The sequence below is a fragment of the Sander lucioperca genome, chromosome 15 (genome assembly GCF_008315115.2).
Source record: "Sander lucioperca isolate FBNREF2018 chromosome 15, SLUC_FBN_1.2, whole genome shotgun sequence".
In the NCBI taxonomy this organism is placed as follows: Eukaryota; Metazoa; Chordata; class Actinopteri; order Perciformes; family Percidae; genus Sander; species Sander lucioperca.
The window spans coordinates 9,473,190-9,488,622 of record NC_050187.1 but is presented as its reverse complement, the minus strand read 5'-3'; the positions used below and the strand labels follow the sequence as shown (position 1 = coordinate 9,488,622).

At 41.4% G+C, this 15,433-nt stretch overlaps 1 protein-coding gene across 1 annotated transcript in view; it reads left to right on the top strand.

Annotated features, from left to right (window-relative positions):
- The first annotated feature begins 9,472 nt into the window (after window positions 1-9,472).
- The window catches only part of blnk (B cell linker), a 37,169-nt gene continuing 31,208 nt past the window's right edge, over window positions 9,473-15,433 (top strand). The window contains exons 1-2 of the mRNA XM_035992478.1: window positions 9,473-9,753; window positions 10,056-10,118. Coding sequence (XP_035848371.1) covers window positions 9,685-9,753; window positions 10,056-10,118 — 132 coding nt within the window. The 5' untranslated portion in view covers window positions 9,473-9,684. The remainder of the gene's footprint in view (window positions 9,754-10,055; window positions 10,119-15,433) is intronic.

Sequence of the window (15,433 nt, the reverse complement as noted above, 5' to 3'; positions counted from 1 at the left end):
TCTGATGACACCAGTGTGTTCCCCATCCCAAAAACCCCAGGGTTTATCCAAAATTCTACACTGCCAACGTTTACTTATGAGAAATATGCCAATATATTTTAAAACAGGCAGTGGTGGCCTAGAGGTTAAAGAAGCAAGGAGTTCAATCCCCAGACTGACAGACTGGGAAAGTGAAAGAGCAGCGCTTGTCCCTCCCTCATTACCACCACTGAGGTGCCCTTGAGCAAGGCCCTTAACCCCAACTGCTCCAGTGGAGCTGCTCAGTGGCAACAGATCAGACTGTGGTTGTACTGGGCAGCTTCCAGGTATGAATGTGTAACTGTGTGAATGTGATAGGTCGTCGTAGCAAATGAGAATTTGTTCTCAATCGACTTACCTGGGTAAATAAAGGTTTAAAAAAAAAAAAAAAAAAAAACTACAACTCCCACTAGAGACGCGCCGCAGAACCTGTTACAAAGCTAGTGTACTTGTAGTTCTTCCAGGGTGGGTGGCTGGACTTGTTCGGCTCCTGTTTTTCTGCTGTCTGCCGTGAATGGGCTTCATTCCATTTCACATTGCCGCCGGCCGACCGAGCAAACAGTATATGAGGCAAATAAATGAAACTGTATTTTATTATTATTGTTATCTTTATTATTTCAATCCTCAAATACAACGTTAGACAAAAACATCAATATTACGAATAATATGTATTTTTATCTTTCCTATCCGCCAAGCGGTAATTACTACGTCACTTCCGGAGTATTCCACTGATTTTTTTTAAACATTGCGGTGCATAACTTACTGGAACAAAACTGAGCAACGTGTTGTTACTGGTGACAAAACCACTGATTAAATATGTACATTGAAGTGATACTGTCGTTAAAGACCCGCTGATCGCTGTCCGATTCTCTGATATTAATGTCTGCATTGCATTGTGGGATATCGGCTTTGAATGCCCATATCGTAGTGTTCTGTCCTACAGCATAGTGTAATATTTCACCGGTAATAAGACCGAAATAATATAATTAAAATAAAGACATGAATACCATGATGACATCTAAATTAATGTTAATAGATGTAGCATTATAGTTTTAAAAATATCAAACAAAGCAATCCAGCTTCCCTGGCAATAAGACTAATAATAAAATTAAAAGTAAAACATATACATGATAAGATCTTGTGAATAAATGTTGATTAAAACAGCGGTTATAGGGCTAAAAATACCAATAATAGCATAGCTGTATACACCTTTTCTGCTGCAGCCTGACTGGCAGAAAGAATCGTGCTGTGATCACGAAAGATGCTTCCTATTGAAATACATTAGTTTAAAAGACGTGCTGACCATCACGAAAAAAACGAGATAAACATGTCCGTGTACACGAATCAATAGATTAAATTACGTAAACATTTCACGAACTGCCGTGAAACTGGGTTGAATACGAACTGTGACCCAAATATTGCTTGCATGAATGGAAAATGTGGCTGCATTGTTTATATTGCATTTACATTTTCAAATTTAAAATGACATTTGAATAGTGTTCAATGTACACCAGGTTAAGTCTTTGGAAATTAAATCAAATTATCTATTTTATTTGTGTCTCCTTAAACCAACCATTCACACAATAGTATTCATCTTCTATCTGTGGACATGTTGCTACTCTGTTCTGGTATTGCTAACAATGGCTAACCCCACTGTTATTCCAGCTTGTTGGTCTGGAATAGGGATGCAGCAGTTAAAAGATTTCACTATTAACCGCGCTTTAAAACGTCTCGTAAAGGCTCCGCTATACCGAGTGTTAACTGAATGTAACGTTACGTGTCCATATACGCGTTGTTTTCACGGATGGGATTGCCCCGCTTCTCAGCATTGCACGCTAGTTAACTTGCCACGAGTTTCTCTTCACTGACCAATGACAAGCAAAGAAAACTACACCCTCCTACAACCGCGATGGCTGCAGCTGATTAGACGAACGCGTCACGTGGGGCTGGCTGCTCCCGAATTTCAAAACCGACCATGATGGCGCCTCGTTCGGAATACAATCTCGTATTTTACGAAAATAGTTCACCGAAACGTGTTTCTGAAAACATTTTAAGCGAGAATTAGGCTATGCAGTTGCTGAATCTGTCTTCGTTTCAGATCGACAGAGGTCAGTTTGAAAGATTTCTGTCAGCTTTTGAGAGGCGTTGAGCCGAGCTGGCCGCTCTTCATTTGCATAAAGTTGGCTGGATTCAACTTTTTGCAAATGAGGAGCGGGCGACTCAACGCCATGCTTCTCCAAATTCCCCGCAACGCTACCAGAATGCATTGCACGGCTGCTCCCAGAGAAATGAAAGGGAGGCGGGGAAATGACACTGACAATGGACACACAGCATAAGTTATGTGTACCTAAACCTCCTTGACAACATAAACGTTCGCGTTTGTGCACACACACGGCACATCAGATGCCAGTCCGGTCACCGCGAGTATTGACTGTCAGAGCGATGTACAACGGTTCCCCGTGGTGGGATTTTTTAACGTTACATCAAGTAGGCCTAAGCAAACACCAGGAAAACAGAGCCGAGCCAACCCCTGACCTCAGGACTGCTGAGGCTGCAACCGGGAATTCAACCCAAGTTGGTAAGCTTGCTAGCGACTTTGTTTGTTAATGTTGTTAAGTGTTTGTTAGCTTGTTAACGTCACCAGTTAGCTAACGTTAGCCTGTTTAATGTTAACAATAGCGTTACAGTTAACAGCTAATGAGTCAGTAGCCCAAGTTTGCATTTACAGTGAGTGAGCTGACGATAGCGTTACATTCGTACGAGTCAAAACTGGGCAACAGCTCAAACATGTCACTGACGTTAACACTAAATATTACTTACTAACTCCTCTTTATCCCCTGTGGGACATAAGGCTGCAAAGTAGTGGTGGGCGGATCGATCAAAATATCAATACCAACGTTGGTATTGATATTGATCAATACCAGTGTAATGAGATTGATACTGCTGGGGTTTCATCAAAGAGGCGACCTGGCTGTCTGTGTGCCGCTCCTGTAACAGCCGGTTTCAGCGTGGAGCAGGCACACTTTGCTCCTCCTCCCCCCTCTTGTGATTTGATGTTGTACCGTCATGTGACTCGGCGGCGCCAGGCAAACAAGCAAGCAAGCAGCCAGGCCCGGCGGCGGCCAGCACCACACACACACACAAGCAGGACAGAGACGGAGCAGAAGAATGGCAGAGAGGAAGTGGAGCACTGTGTGGGTATATTTTCAGGCCAAAAATGAAAAAACGGCAAGCTATATAATTTGTAAAAAGGCTGTCAATACAGTGTTAACTCAACAAACGAATACAAGCATATGAAAATTCTGTCCTGGGTTTTAACTTATTAACAATACAAAGGAAAAAATAAATAAATAAATCACAAAACCACTTAAAAAGGTAAATCCGTTAAGATTTAGCAAATTGATGATGCATGCAAGTATCAGTATTGTATTGGTATCTGTGAGACTGGCCCTGTATTTACTTGGTATCGGATCGATACCAAATTTTGCAGTATCGCACACCACTAGTGCAAAGAGATCTCTTCATGGCATTTAATCCTTGGCAACATGCTGCGAAGCTCCCTGTGACAGGTGCATCTTTATCAATTGACGTCATTCCCACCTCTGGCCTCCGACTTCAGAGGTAAACTCAGCATATGTTCTAAACCAAATTGACTAAATATGGTGACATGCATCCACAGAGATACTGAATAAAGTTGACACATTGGATTCATTGCTCTTTGCAGTGATTGCTGCTGGCAGTGTGAGAGCCATTTGTCTTAGTGATGGTAGAATTTCATCTGTCTCAGTTTGAATAGGGACCAGCACCTTCAAACACAGCTGAGCGACTGGAGGGGGGTAAATAGTCCAACAATTAGTCACGTCTGCCCTGTGACACCCGGTAACACCTCAGAACCCTACACTAATGAGACTAGTGTAATAAATTCTGTCTAGCTGACAGAGGCAAGGTGCGCTTATTAAAATGAAGAAATGAACGGGCTTTGCAATTAGAGTGGAATCAAGGCCTGTAATGATTTTTTTCGCCTAAATCGACAAACCAATTCTATTTGGTCTACTGAAGCAGATGCATTATTGTAGATAATTACAGCAAAGTGACATTTAAACCATTTCTTTTTCCCGTTGTTGTAGCAACAGAGAAATAACACAAGGCAGGGGCTCATGTTGTAATTACCTCCCTGGCAAGTAACAGAATAGACGAGTTAAAAAGAATAAATCTACTTTCAGTTTATGTTCTTGACCACTGCACATGCAGTTCCTTTCTCAGGATAAATGTCCCTAATCATCAATGGCCCTGCATGTACTATACCTGTGTGCGTGTATGAGTTTGTGGGATCTCAGGGGAAATGCCCACAAAGCCTCTCATTTTAGGCAGTAAGCTAATTAAAGCGATGGAGCAGATGGTGCAGACTTGGTCCGAACATAATGAGCCGGTGGGTGGCGAGACGAACCGGACATGGCAGGACAGCTGTGAGGGGTTTGTGAGGTTTTTTAAGAAGCAACTGCATAAGGCTTTGTTTACTTCCTCCCAACCATGTGTTTGCATAACAACTTTTACAGGAAGTGAATACTTGCCAACAGGGTGTTTTTATCTTCCTTTCTCCCATCCTCAATCATTTCCATCTTGGCAGGTGTTTTTTGGTAAACACCAATTCCTCAACACCTGTTGCCAACGTCCTGTCTGCCAACTCTAACCAACTGACACACTCTGGCAAAAAAAAAAAAATGAGAGCTACAACTGTGAAATAAACAACTGTCATTACCAAAAGTGGGTGTTTTTTCCTGGATGAGAACTAAGTGGCACACAACAACAAAAGCAGAAATTCCTAGAGGTGCAGAAATACTTCAGATATCTCACCTCAGGAGAGATGTTCCACGGTCCTATTGTGCCTCCAGTGAGGAAAAGGTCGAGGCCAGTGGAAGCTGATGTTCCCAGGCGTGAAGAGGTGAAGTTTGAGGATGTCAGACTGTACCTGGTGGAGAGGAAAATGGGCCGCAGCAGGAGAAGCTTTCTGACCCAGCTGGCTAGGTCAAAGGGCTTTATTGTGGAAGACGTCCTCAGGTTGGTTGTTGTTCACTGACTGAGCACGGCTCTGTGCCTAAAAGCTTTTCTGAATGCGAAGCTCAAGAGAGCACGCTAATGTAGAGCTAAGAGGGATGCAGGAGTGTTTTCTGTGTTTGTGTTTAGTGCTCCGGTACCAGCCAGGTACGGATAGAAGCTACCATGTAGAGATAATATATTCCCCAAACGGGCCACTTCTTTGGCATATTTGCCAGCGGATCTTCTTGATAGTCTGGAAATGCAATGTGTTTTACTATCAAATATTCTACACCAAGTCGGGGAGGAATTTTAAGTATTAAACCCATTGAAACATAATATTTGCCATCACTTCCTGGCTTGCAGAGAGGCTGCATCTATTTCTACCTTTTTCTGAATCAATTTATGCTGGAAATATCTTCATGTAAAGGTAAACATAAGAGACAATTCAAAATATAAAAACATAATGGAATAGAATATAATTGCTTTCAACTATTTATTCTCTTGTAGATCGACTTTTCTAATTATAGTCAGCACACATGTAGTCTAGGCATAATTTACTCTTCCCTCCTTTTTTGCATCTATTGTTGAGGAAGTAACCTCCTTAAATGTGCATTGACAATTATTCACCTCAGTGATATATCAATTAATTTGAATTAATTAATTAATAAACCATATATCAATTAATTTGAATTAATTAATTAATAAACCATATATCAATTAATTTGAATTAATTAATTAATAAACCCCTGGACTTTAATTACTCAGACGTGTTGGAGCAAGATTTCTGCACTTGTTCAAAACTTTGTGCACATTCAAAATGTAACTCATCCCATCTGTGTTCTGAGATTTGGAGGAGTCGTGATATTTTGAGAAAAATAAATGTAACTCATCCCATCTGTGTTCTGAGATTTGGAGGAGTCGTGATATTTTGAGAAAAATAAAGTTAGAATAGGCTATTACAAGGATAAAGTCACAATATTTCAGGAAATAATCTACCTGCCCAATAGTCTGCTGTACATTACGTGATTCCTCTGCTGATAAGGTAGATCTCAGACCTTCTGACAGACACAGAGCCCCATTTGAAACTCTGGTCTTTGGATGAGACAAAGTTTAGGGAAGTGGCTGTACGCTGCTCTACATCGGAGGTGAAAAACCAAAGTCTCGGGTATACTTGAGCGCGACACCGTGCGCGGGCCGCCGTAGATGGCGCACGCGCTACAAGTATGCACCGAGACGTTTAATGCTCAACGCATTGTTTGTTGCAGTACCCTCCGAAACACCAGAAGGCATACAAACTAAATAATCTGTGAATGAACAAGAAGTAGTAGAGAAGAAGAAACTGGTAAAGGAAAGCAGGCTGCCTGGCAACAGTAGTAAACACATCCATATTAAAACACATGTGTACCGTACCGCTAAACATATGCTACATCTATCTACTTTAATCATTAACATGACTGTTGTTTATCTCCATATCAAATTGACTGGATGGATGAAAAGTTATATTTGAATAATTTATTAAAGTGCCCATATTATGAAAAAAAAAACACTTTCTGGGATTTGGGCTGTTATTTTGTGTCTCTGGTGCTTCCACACGCATACAAACTTGGAAAAAAAAACATCCATGCTGTTTTGAGTGAGATACTGGTTTCTGAATGTGTCCTGCCTTCAGTCTCCGGGTGAGCTGTACAAAATCGGCAGGGCTTTTTACGTCACTAGCCGAAACGAGGTGGCTAACCGTAGCATGCTAGATGTGATCTCACCTAGCTACTGCGCATGTGCGACTACCAACAAAGATGTTACAGCAGTGAGAGGTCTCACTCTGTAGCTAACACAGAGACCTGAACACAGGGTGAAAAGAGGAGCTGCAGCAATGTGCAGTACAACAAATATATGGTGTTTTTTGAAAATTAAACCATGTAAACCTATTCTGGTACAACCTCAAAATACAATTACGAACCTGAAAATGAACATAATTTTCTGTTGTTTATTAACATTAGCAACAGATCGCCTGTAGAGCATTTTAACAGCTACTGTCTTAATAAAAACAACTTGAGACTGTATACGAACTGATATAAGGGTCTGATAACATTGTATTAAATCGGAATCAGACCTAACAGGATGTGAGTGTTTCTGTGACTTCCTGTTCAGACTGAAGGCAGTTTGAAACGGCTGGAAACTGTCCAACTTGACCACGGGCCCGTTTCAGGAAGATTTAACAAACGGGGATTTCTCCGACGCTCCATTGTTCCGAACTCTCAATAACCTGAAAAATTCCTTTGGTCCTACAGCCCACTAGTGGCGAAATTACGAATCCCACTATGGCCACGCCAAGACCCACCCTACGAAGCAGCTCAATTGGTTGGGGTTAGGCATTTGACCTCGAGTGGTTAAGGTTAGGATAGCCAATTGGTCAGTGGATAGGACCTGTACAAATGGGGTTACGTTTCTTTGCGTAAGGGTTAGGGTTAGGGTTAACCCTGAACTATGATTTGATTTACTCTGAGATGGGAAACTGAGTTTTCGGTTCCAGGACAGCTGATTTGAGCTGGTTCAATCAACTCAGAGTAGGTTCACTCAGAGTTAAGCACGTGCACCACCACTATAAAAAGGCAGCATGAATGGAGCAATGATATTACGATTCACCATGGTAACAACCACAAACAAACTGGTCGGCGGAAATACTCATGCGCAAATACAGTGAGTTTGAATATATATTAAGTTAAAAAAGCAACACAGCGGCTGCTGCAAAAGAGAGAATTTACATGGTTGAAAATTGCTGCTAGAGTAAATGCATAAGTTCCAATATAGTGTATAATTTTCCTATTTAATCATACGTATAATATTACTGGTGAAATGGCATTGAACCTATAATCTATTTCATTTAGGTGCAATCCTGCGTGCGAAAAAGTCCTTGGCCTACTAATCCCATTCTGAGACTGCAGCACCATCATTAATAGAATTATAATTCATAATCTTTTATTTCAAAGGGTTTACATCATTCACCTGCAACACTGTGAAACTCCTTTTTAATGGCTCTTACTGGTCCAGGGAACACTACAACAACGTTTAATAAACGTTTCAGAGCAAGTCACATTCTTCTGACGGCGGTGCTTTACATTGGCTTTAGGGACTGTTCGTCATTTATTTCAGGGGCCACCGGAGAAATGAAGGGACCTTGAGTCAAAATAGACTTGACCCTCCCTTCACCCGTGATACATTTCAGATGACCATCCTAAATGATTAGGAAAAAAGGGATGACCCTACCCAATATTACATTGGAGCCTTCTGTATGAGATTGCACTTGACAAAGGTGTGCACATGTCCATTGTTTTTTCACAGCCATGATATATGTAACTAAACCTCTGCATTTTGATCTTACGCACCACACTCCTCTGTTAAGGTGTGGTGGCCATTTCAGTAGATTTACTCACTAACATTGTTGTGGAAACACAAGCGAAACAGGACTGTTGGCTGGTTGTTTATTAATACATTGTTTTATTTATTACAGATGAACAGCTCTCTTTGTGACCTGCTTTCTATGAAATGGAGTGTGACAGCTCTGCTCATCACCAATAGACCAACGGTCTGGATGTGATAACCAATGACCATACAAAGAGGTAACTAGTGGATATGTTACTGGTGTTATAGGTCAGTGTATCAATTCATTTTAATGGGGCTTCACTGGCATAGGAAACAGACGTTAACACTGCCAAAGCAAGTGTAAAATAAAAACAATGCATTGCTATTAAAATATATCAGTAAGATATTAATAATAAATTGTAGATTTGCAGTTAAAAAATATAAATAAGTGAAAACTTTAGAAACACTGGAACAGTGTATCCATCTTATCAGCTGGAACTACGAGCATTCGCTGTTTACTACAATTGTGTATTAAGGCCTCAGAAATCTGGTCAACACACATCACAATGATTGGGATGTCTACTTGGATGCAACGTTGTCCTCCCTGCGATCAAAGATTAATCCATCAACAAAGTACAGTCTGTTGATGTTAATGTATGGACGAGAGGCAAGACGGCACACATTGTTTTGAGATTGAACTCCCGTAATGTTGCCCCTCCAGCAATGTACCCTGGACCGCGCCACTATATCCCACTATATAGATGGTCCTACAAAACATTTCTAACATTACAACATCTCCACAAAGCTAGACTCCCTTTGTGCTCCTCTACACAATTAAGACACTTTACAAGGTATGCAACTCCCCCAATTACAAAAATAAATTAACAATAAATGCCTCTGACTCTGCTTGGCTGTAAATTAATCATGCCCTGGAGGTGAAAGTTGAGTCACTCTCTGTTATGACACTTTGGTTTCTTAAGACTTTTTTATACATGACTTTGAGGAAGTCCCTGCTTCCCTATCGCCGATGCCTCAATGCGATCTTGGGGACAAATGCAGACGTCTCAAAAGTACCATGATTTGCTACATTACTTACGGATGAAGGAGAGGGAGACGGAGAGTGCGTGTAGCCGTTACTGAGGTGATCTCCCTGTGTACTTCTCCTTGTTGCAGCTGGCTGGTGTGTTGGAGCCTCGGTGCGTGACAGCTCAGTCTGTAACTGTACTTCCAAAGGCACACTTCTGCTCACAGATTCCCCGTTGAGACAAAATGAACCTGCCGTCCAGAGAGGAGTGTGAGGGTTGGGACTCATCGCAGGTGGCCTTCTTTATGTGCAAGGTGAGTACAAGAAAGAATAGGAGAGAAAATAAGGCACTGTCAGAAAACCAATGGATGATAATGGAACTATTTCTTTAAAATGTAAAAGTTCATAGTTCATCTAGCTAATGTGGATTATGTGAAATCTCATGTTTGACCATTTCTTGTCATTCATACGGTATGTATACCGCTAAAGCAAGTGTTGAAATAAACAGATGGTGGCATAAGATGACAGGAAGACACATTTTATGGAGTTCAGTTCATCTGTCGTTAAATGTAAATGTAAAATTCAGGAGAGTGAGCCAATCTGTACTGCCCCTCAGAACAACATGCAAGAATGTGCTGCCACCGTGGACAGACTGAAAATGAATGGACAAAGATTTCTGGTGAGTCATTAACCTCACATTTTTTCTCGTTTCACCTGAATATTTCCAGAAAATACTCGTTTTGTCCCTCTTGCAGTCACAATCTAATCCGTTGAGGATCATATCTGGGTTGTGGTTGTGTTCAGTTTGTTATTGTAATTACATCAAACTAGACAAATCCTCCCGAGCAATTATGATTATGGTATGAAAAACAGCAGAACTGGCTACTCTACTAATTTCCTCGAGCTATTTGTGTCCATTTTGCTAAAGAAAAAAATAAACTTATAAATCTTGGTGAAACCCCAGTTCACAATGCCAAACATTTGTAACATCCTCAATCAAATGTGTTCGTAGCAGTCTGTTTATCCATGTTAAGATAGTTGAATCTTTTAAAAATGCCATTTCTTGAATAAATTGAAGAATAAACTTACTATGAATCTTAAAATTGTACTGCAGCGCTTAACATTTCCAACATTGTAAAACAGGACAGTTTACAGGATATGAAGTGTGACTAGAGTAAATCCACTCCCTTGTATTACTTCCCACACTCTTGCGGTGTGTAATCAGTGGCCCTCCTAATATGGAAGTGAGTACATCAGTTGCAACTTCCGCTTTGAAATACATTGTCCTCATCATCCACATTGTGTGTCACTGTGTGAGGCCCTTCTGATGTCTGAGAGGAACACTGACACGAGTGCAGGTGCAAACTGTGAGAGTGTAAGAACTGAAATGAAACTTGGCCCCAAGTATCATTACATCTGCTTCAGTCATGAATGGTGGGTGGGAACTGTCCAACGAGGATTATATGCAGTGAAAAAAACAACCATGGGTTTATAACTTCCTAATATATAGTATGTCCAGGCTAAATAATACCTCAGTAACTCACCCTGGCTTGCCTGTAGAAGCAATTATTCAAATGTGTCTTTTCATTGGCCATTTTTAAACACTTCTTGCCAGGTTAAGAAATGACAGCATCAATCTACTCTATTTATTATTCACTGACCCTGAGCTGATTCCATTTTAGGTGAGAGATATTGTATCTTGGAGATATTTCCCCTATATCTCACAGGCTTATCTCCCCCCAAAATATGCTCACTGTGGACTTGTCAAAATGAAAATGTTTTCAGAGCAGAGGCTTTGATATGCAGGTTATCAGTGCAGATCTGAAAAAAATGCATATATACATACAGTATGTGTATCGACTGATAGATCCCATAGCTACAGACCCAGCGAACACACACACACACAGTATTGAACGAGAATATTTCACCGTGACTGCACAGCTGGCTACACGCACACACCATCAATTTAACTAGCTTCAACGCTGAGGGCACCTAGTTGTGTGAACCTTTGGTCGCTGCATTTGACTTTTAGCCTCGCAAGCGGCATGGCTATATGGCAATGTCGGTTTTGGTCCAGACTGAAATATTTCAACAACTATTTTATGGATTTTCATGGGATTTTGTACAGACATGCATGGTCCCCAGAGGATTGTGTGATCTCCTGGCTTTTCCTCTGGCACCGTCAGGTTGACATACTGTATGTGGTTCAGAGTTAAATATATAAACAACTACTCAATGGATTTCTGTGCAGTTTGCTACAGATATGTCACTGTCAGTGAAAACAGTACAAAACCGTTGCTTCTCAGGTAATGGAAAAAAGAAAAATTTGAAAACATTGTATTGAGCCATTTACCTTCAACAAAGTCAGATGAAATTGCCTCGTCAGGAATGGGGGACAGAACTCAGGCACAGACTGGAGTAGGTGGTAAAGAATCATATTTTATTGAAGCTGTGAGTGTGGGCCGGCAGAAGGGGTGCTGGGTCCAAAGATGGCTGGTCTGGCAGAAGGGGTACTGGTTCTGAAGAAGGCTGGACTGGTAGAAGGGGTGCTGGGTCCGAAGAAGACTGGGCTGGCAGAAGGGGTGCTGGGTCCAAAGAAGGCTGGGCTGGTAGAAGGGGTGCTGGGTCCAAAGAAGGCTGGGCTGGCAGAAGGGGTGCTGGGTCCAAAGAAGGCTGGGCTGGCAGAAGGGGTGCTGGGTCCAAAGAAGGCTGGGCTGGCAGAAGGGGTGCTGGGTCCAAAGAAGGCTGGGCTGGCAGAAGGGGTGCTGGGTCCGACGATGGCTGGACTGGTAGAAGGTGTGCTGGGTCCAAAGAAGGCTGGGCTGGCAGAAGGGGATGCTGGGCTGTGTTCCTCAGTGCGGCTGCAGAATTGATGTTCCAGTGCGTGGCGTGGTTATTGGCAGCAGAGGATTCTGAAGGTGGGTTATTTCTAGGACAGAGCTCTTCCAGTTAGTAACGTCAGGAAATGGAGCAGACAGGTAAATACAAAGACAAGAAACTAGACTAAATACAAATATTGAAAGCTGGTGAATATGCATACTCAGTGGTAAGCAACAAGCCGGCAGGGAGAGGAAAGTCAGGCTGGTATTTTAAGTCAGTTGATGGCGCAGGATGAGTAGCAGGTGCGCCGATTGGAATTGGTGCCAGGTGTGAGGAGAGTCAGCGTGGGGGGGACGTGTCCACACACTGTGGAACATGCAGGCAGAAACAGAAACACAGACAGACAAAAAAACAAAACAAACGGCAGGCATAACAAAATGAAGAAATAAACCAAAACACATTCACACACACACCAGACGGAAGTCACAGCAGGCGGGGGCGTGACACTAGTGGCTGATTAAATATTTGTTAAACCCACAGACTGACGTAAAGGGTGACCAATAGCACTGATCTTTGAAAAAAAAAAAAATGAAATGACGAAACATGGAGATACAAGGTTTCTGCCCGACAGCAAGCGATATCCTCTGAGGATGAATTCTAATGACTTTGGTGACCCATCGATCGCTCTATAATCTTTTCATTCAATATTACCGACATGATGGAGGCCAGACCACCATAATGGTGGTGCTCCAGGAATGACAATGTTGGTCAATTTGAAAAATCTCAACAATTGGATGGATCGGTTCCTCAATGGTGGATCATTTTGTTTATTTAAATCAAATTCAACTAGGGTCATTGTATTAGTTGTCAATGATTGATGAAGATTAAATCACTTTTGCTGGGGAGAGGGAGGACACAGATTTTTGTTTGGCTTCTGAAGGGCGGCATGGCAGGAAAAGTTTGAGAACCAGTGAGTTAGCTGATGGATTACCTGGCCAGTATACTGTGAAGAGAGCCTTCTGTGTGTATAAAGTGTAATTTGTCTCTTTGTCCTTGTGTGTCCCTGTACCTTGTCCTATACTTCCCCTTGTGTGCAAGACAAGACAGTGTTAATGTTTAATCTGCCATCTGCATCCTCGTAGATTTGTTTTGACATTTTTAGCTCTTAAAGTGATTTCTGAGAAGTGTCAGCTTTGGAAATGTTTTATCTCAGAATTCAGTAGGTGGCCCTATTTTCCTCTTCAGTTATGAGTGTTGTTTCTTCTATTTTGGACAAACAGCCTGTTTGCAACAACAGCAACTGTGAGCTTTGATGCTTTGGGGTTATAAATTAGAGTGAAATACATGTACAGACATTTTTTCACCCAAAATTGTGTTTTCTTACCATTAAGCTTAGAGCTTCACTGTGCAGAATGATGGATGTTTTTACTTTATTCAAAGTTGGAAAGTTTGTCTCTGGTCACCTTAAATAAAAGGTTTGAGATATGTACATACAAGTATTATTTTATTAGTGGTATGTTAAAACCTAGGAGATATCATGTAACTGAACCTTTTAGTGGGAATAACCATACCACAATCAACAGAGAATATTCTATATGCAAAAAAAAGTGATAGTGATTAAGTGATTCCTAACCGGTATTTGTACCCCAGGGGTACTTCTACTGTTGCCAGGGGGAACATGGAAAGATTGTGGAGCAGCTCAACTAATTTAAAAATAATTTAATTATGATTTGATTAAAAGAATAAATCAGCTGTAGCACCTGCACACTTCATGTTGCAGTTATGTAAGAGTGCATGGAAACTAGCTAGCAAGCAAGCAGAGACATTTTTACAGCTAGCTAAAAGTAATGAATAAATGGTAGAAATAAATAGCTAAGCGCAAGGACTAAATAGTTCTAATGAGTAGCTAAAAGTAGTGGAGAAACGGTTCAAATAGTTAGCTGAAAGTATTGCATAAGCAGCTGAAATGGTTAGCTAAAAGTAATAGATAAATGGTTAGAACACAACTAGATGTAGTCGTATGATTTGACTAAACCAACCAATCAATTGACCGTTCAACAAGTATGAAAAAATTAACAATATCTAGTTTCTACAATGAATAGTTTTGGGAATTGATGAAGGTATGAGTTCATCTGACAGGCCAAAATGTTTGGGAACCAGTCTTAAACTTCTAGATAGATCTTTAGACCTATGAAATAGCATCAGTATGCTATCACTGCAATCAGTCCATCACAAATGCAGCAGAAAAGATTGAACAATCTTAAGATTGTTTGACTCATCAGTAACTCAGCATGTGTCTAAGGGCAGAGAGGGCCTGGACTGTGGGCTCTGAATGTCATCCGGCAAGCATGCTCCTGCTGAGCATTGCCTTTGGCCTACTTTGCATATTCATATGATGTTTATGCAGTAGATGGCGCAAAGGTCATAAAATCCCCCAATAAATAGGTACCTTCTTTACATTTCACCTATAACATCTCTTTATTTAGTGGTATTAGTGGGGAAGAATATCCAGTCAAGTTTTGTCTGAGTGGTGGGTGGCTGTAAAATTATATAATTTGGGGGTGGCAGTAGCTCAGTCCGTAGGGAGTTGGGTTGGGAACCAGAGGGTCGCTGGTTTAAGTACCCGTACGGACCAAAGTATGGAGTATGGATTGGTAGCTGGAGAGATGCCAGTTCACCTACTGGGCACTGCCAAGGTTCTCTTGAGCAAGGCACCATATCCCCCAACCGCTCAGGGCACTGGTCCAGCACTGGCAGCCCACTCACTCTGACATCTCTCCATTTGTGCATGAACCGTGTGTGTGTGTGTGTGTGTGTATTTCAGGCCTGTTTGTAGTGATTTCTAACAAACAGAGTGTAAATTGTAATTTCCCCACTGGGGATGAATAAAAAGTATAAAATTAAAAATAAATTTAATTAAAATATAGTACAGTGTGGACGGGAATGACAGTCAGTCAGCAAAGCGTAGATAAAAGGTATTCATCTTTTTGATACCCTGTTCCAAACACACACACACACGGGTAGACTGTAGAGAGGTTAAAAGAGATATGTAGTAGATCAAAAGAATTGTCAGCCTCTATCTTTGTGATGCTGTCTGTGTGTGGCGGCTGCGTGAGGAAGTCACACTCAAAGCAAAGGACAGCCTATACACACCCATTTGGCAACATATATCAC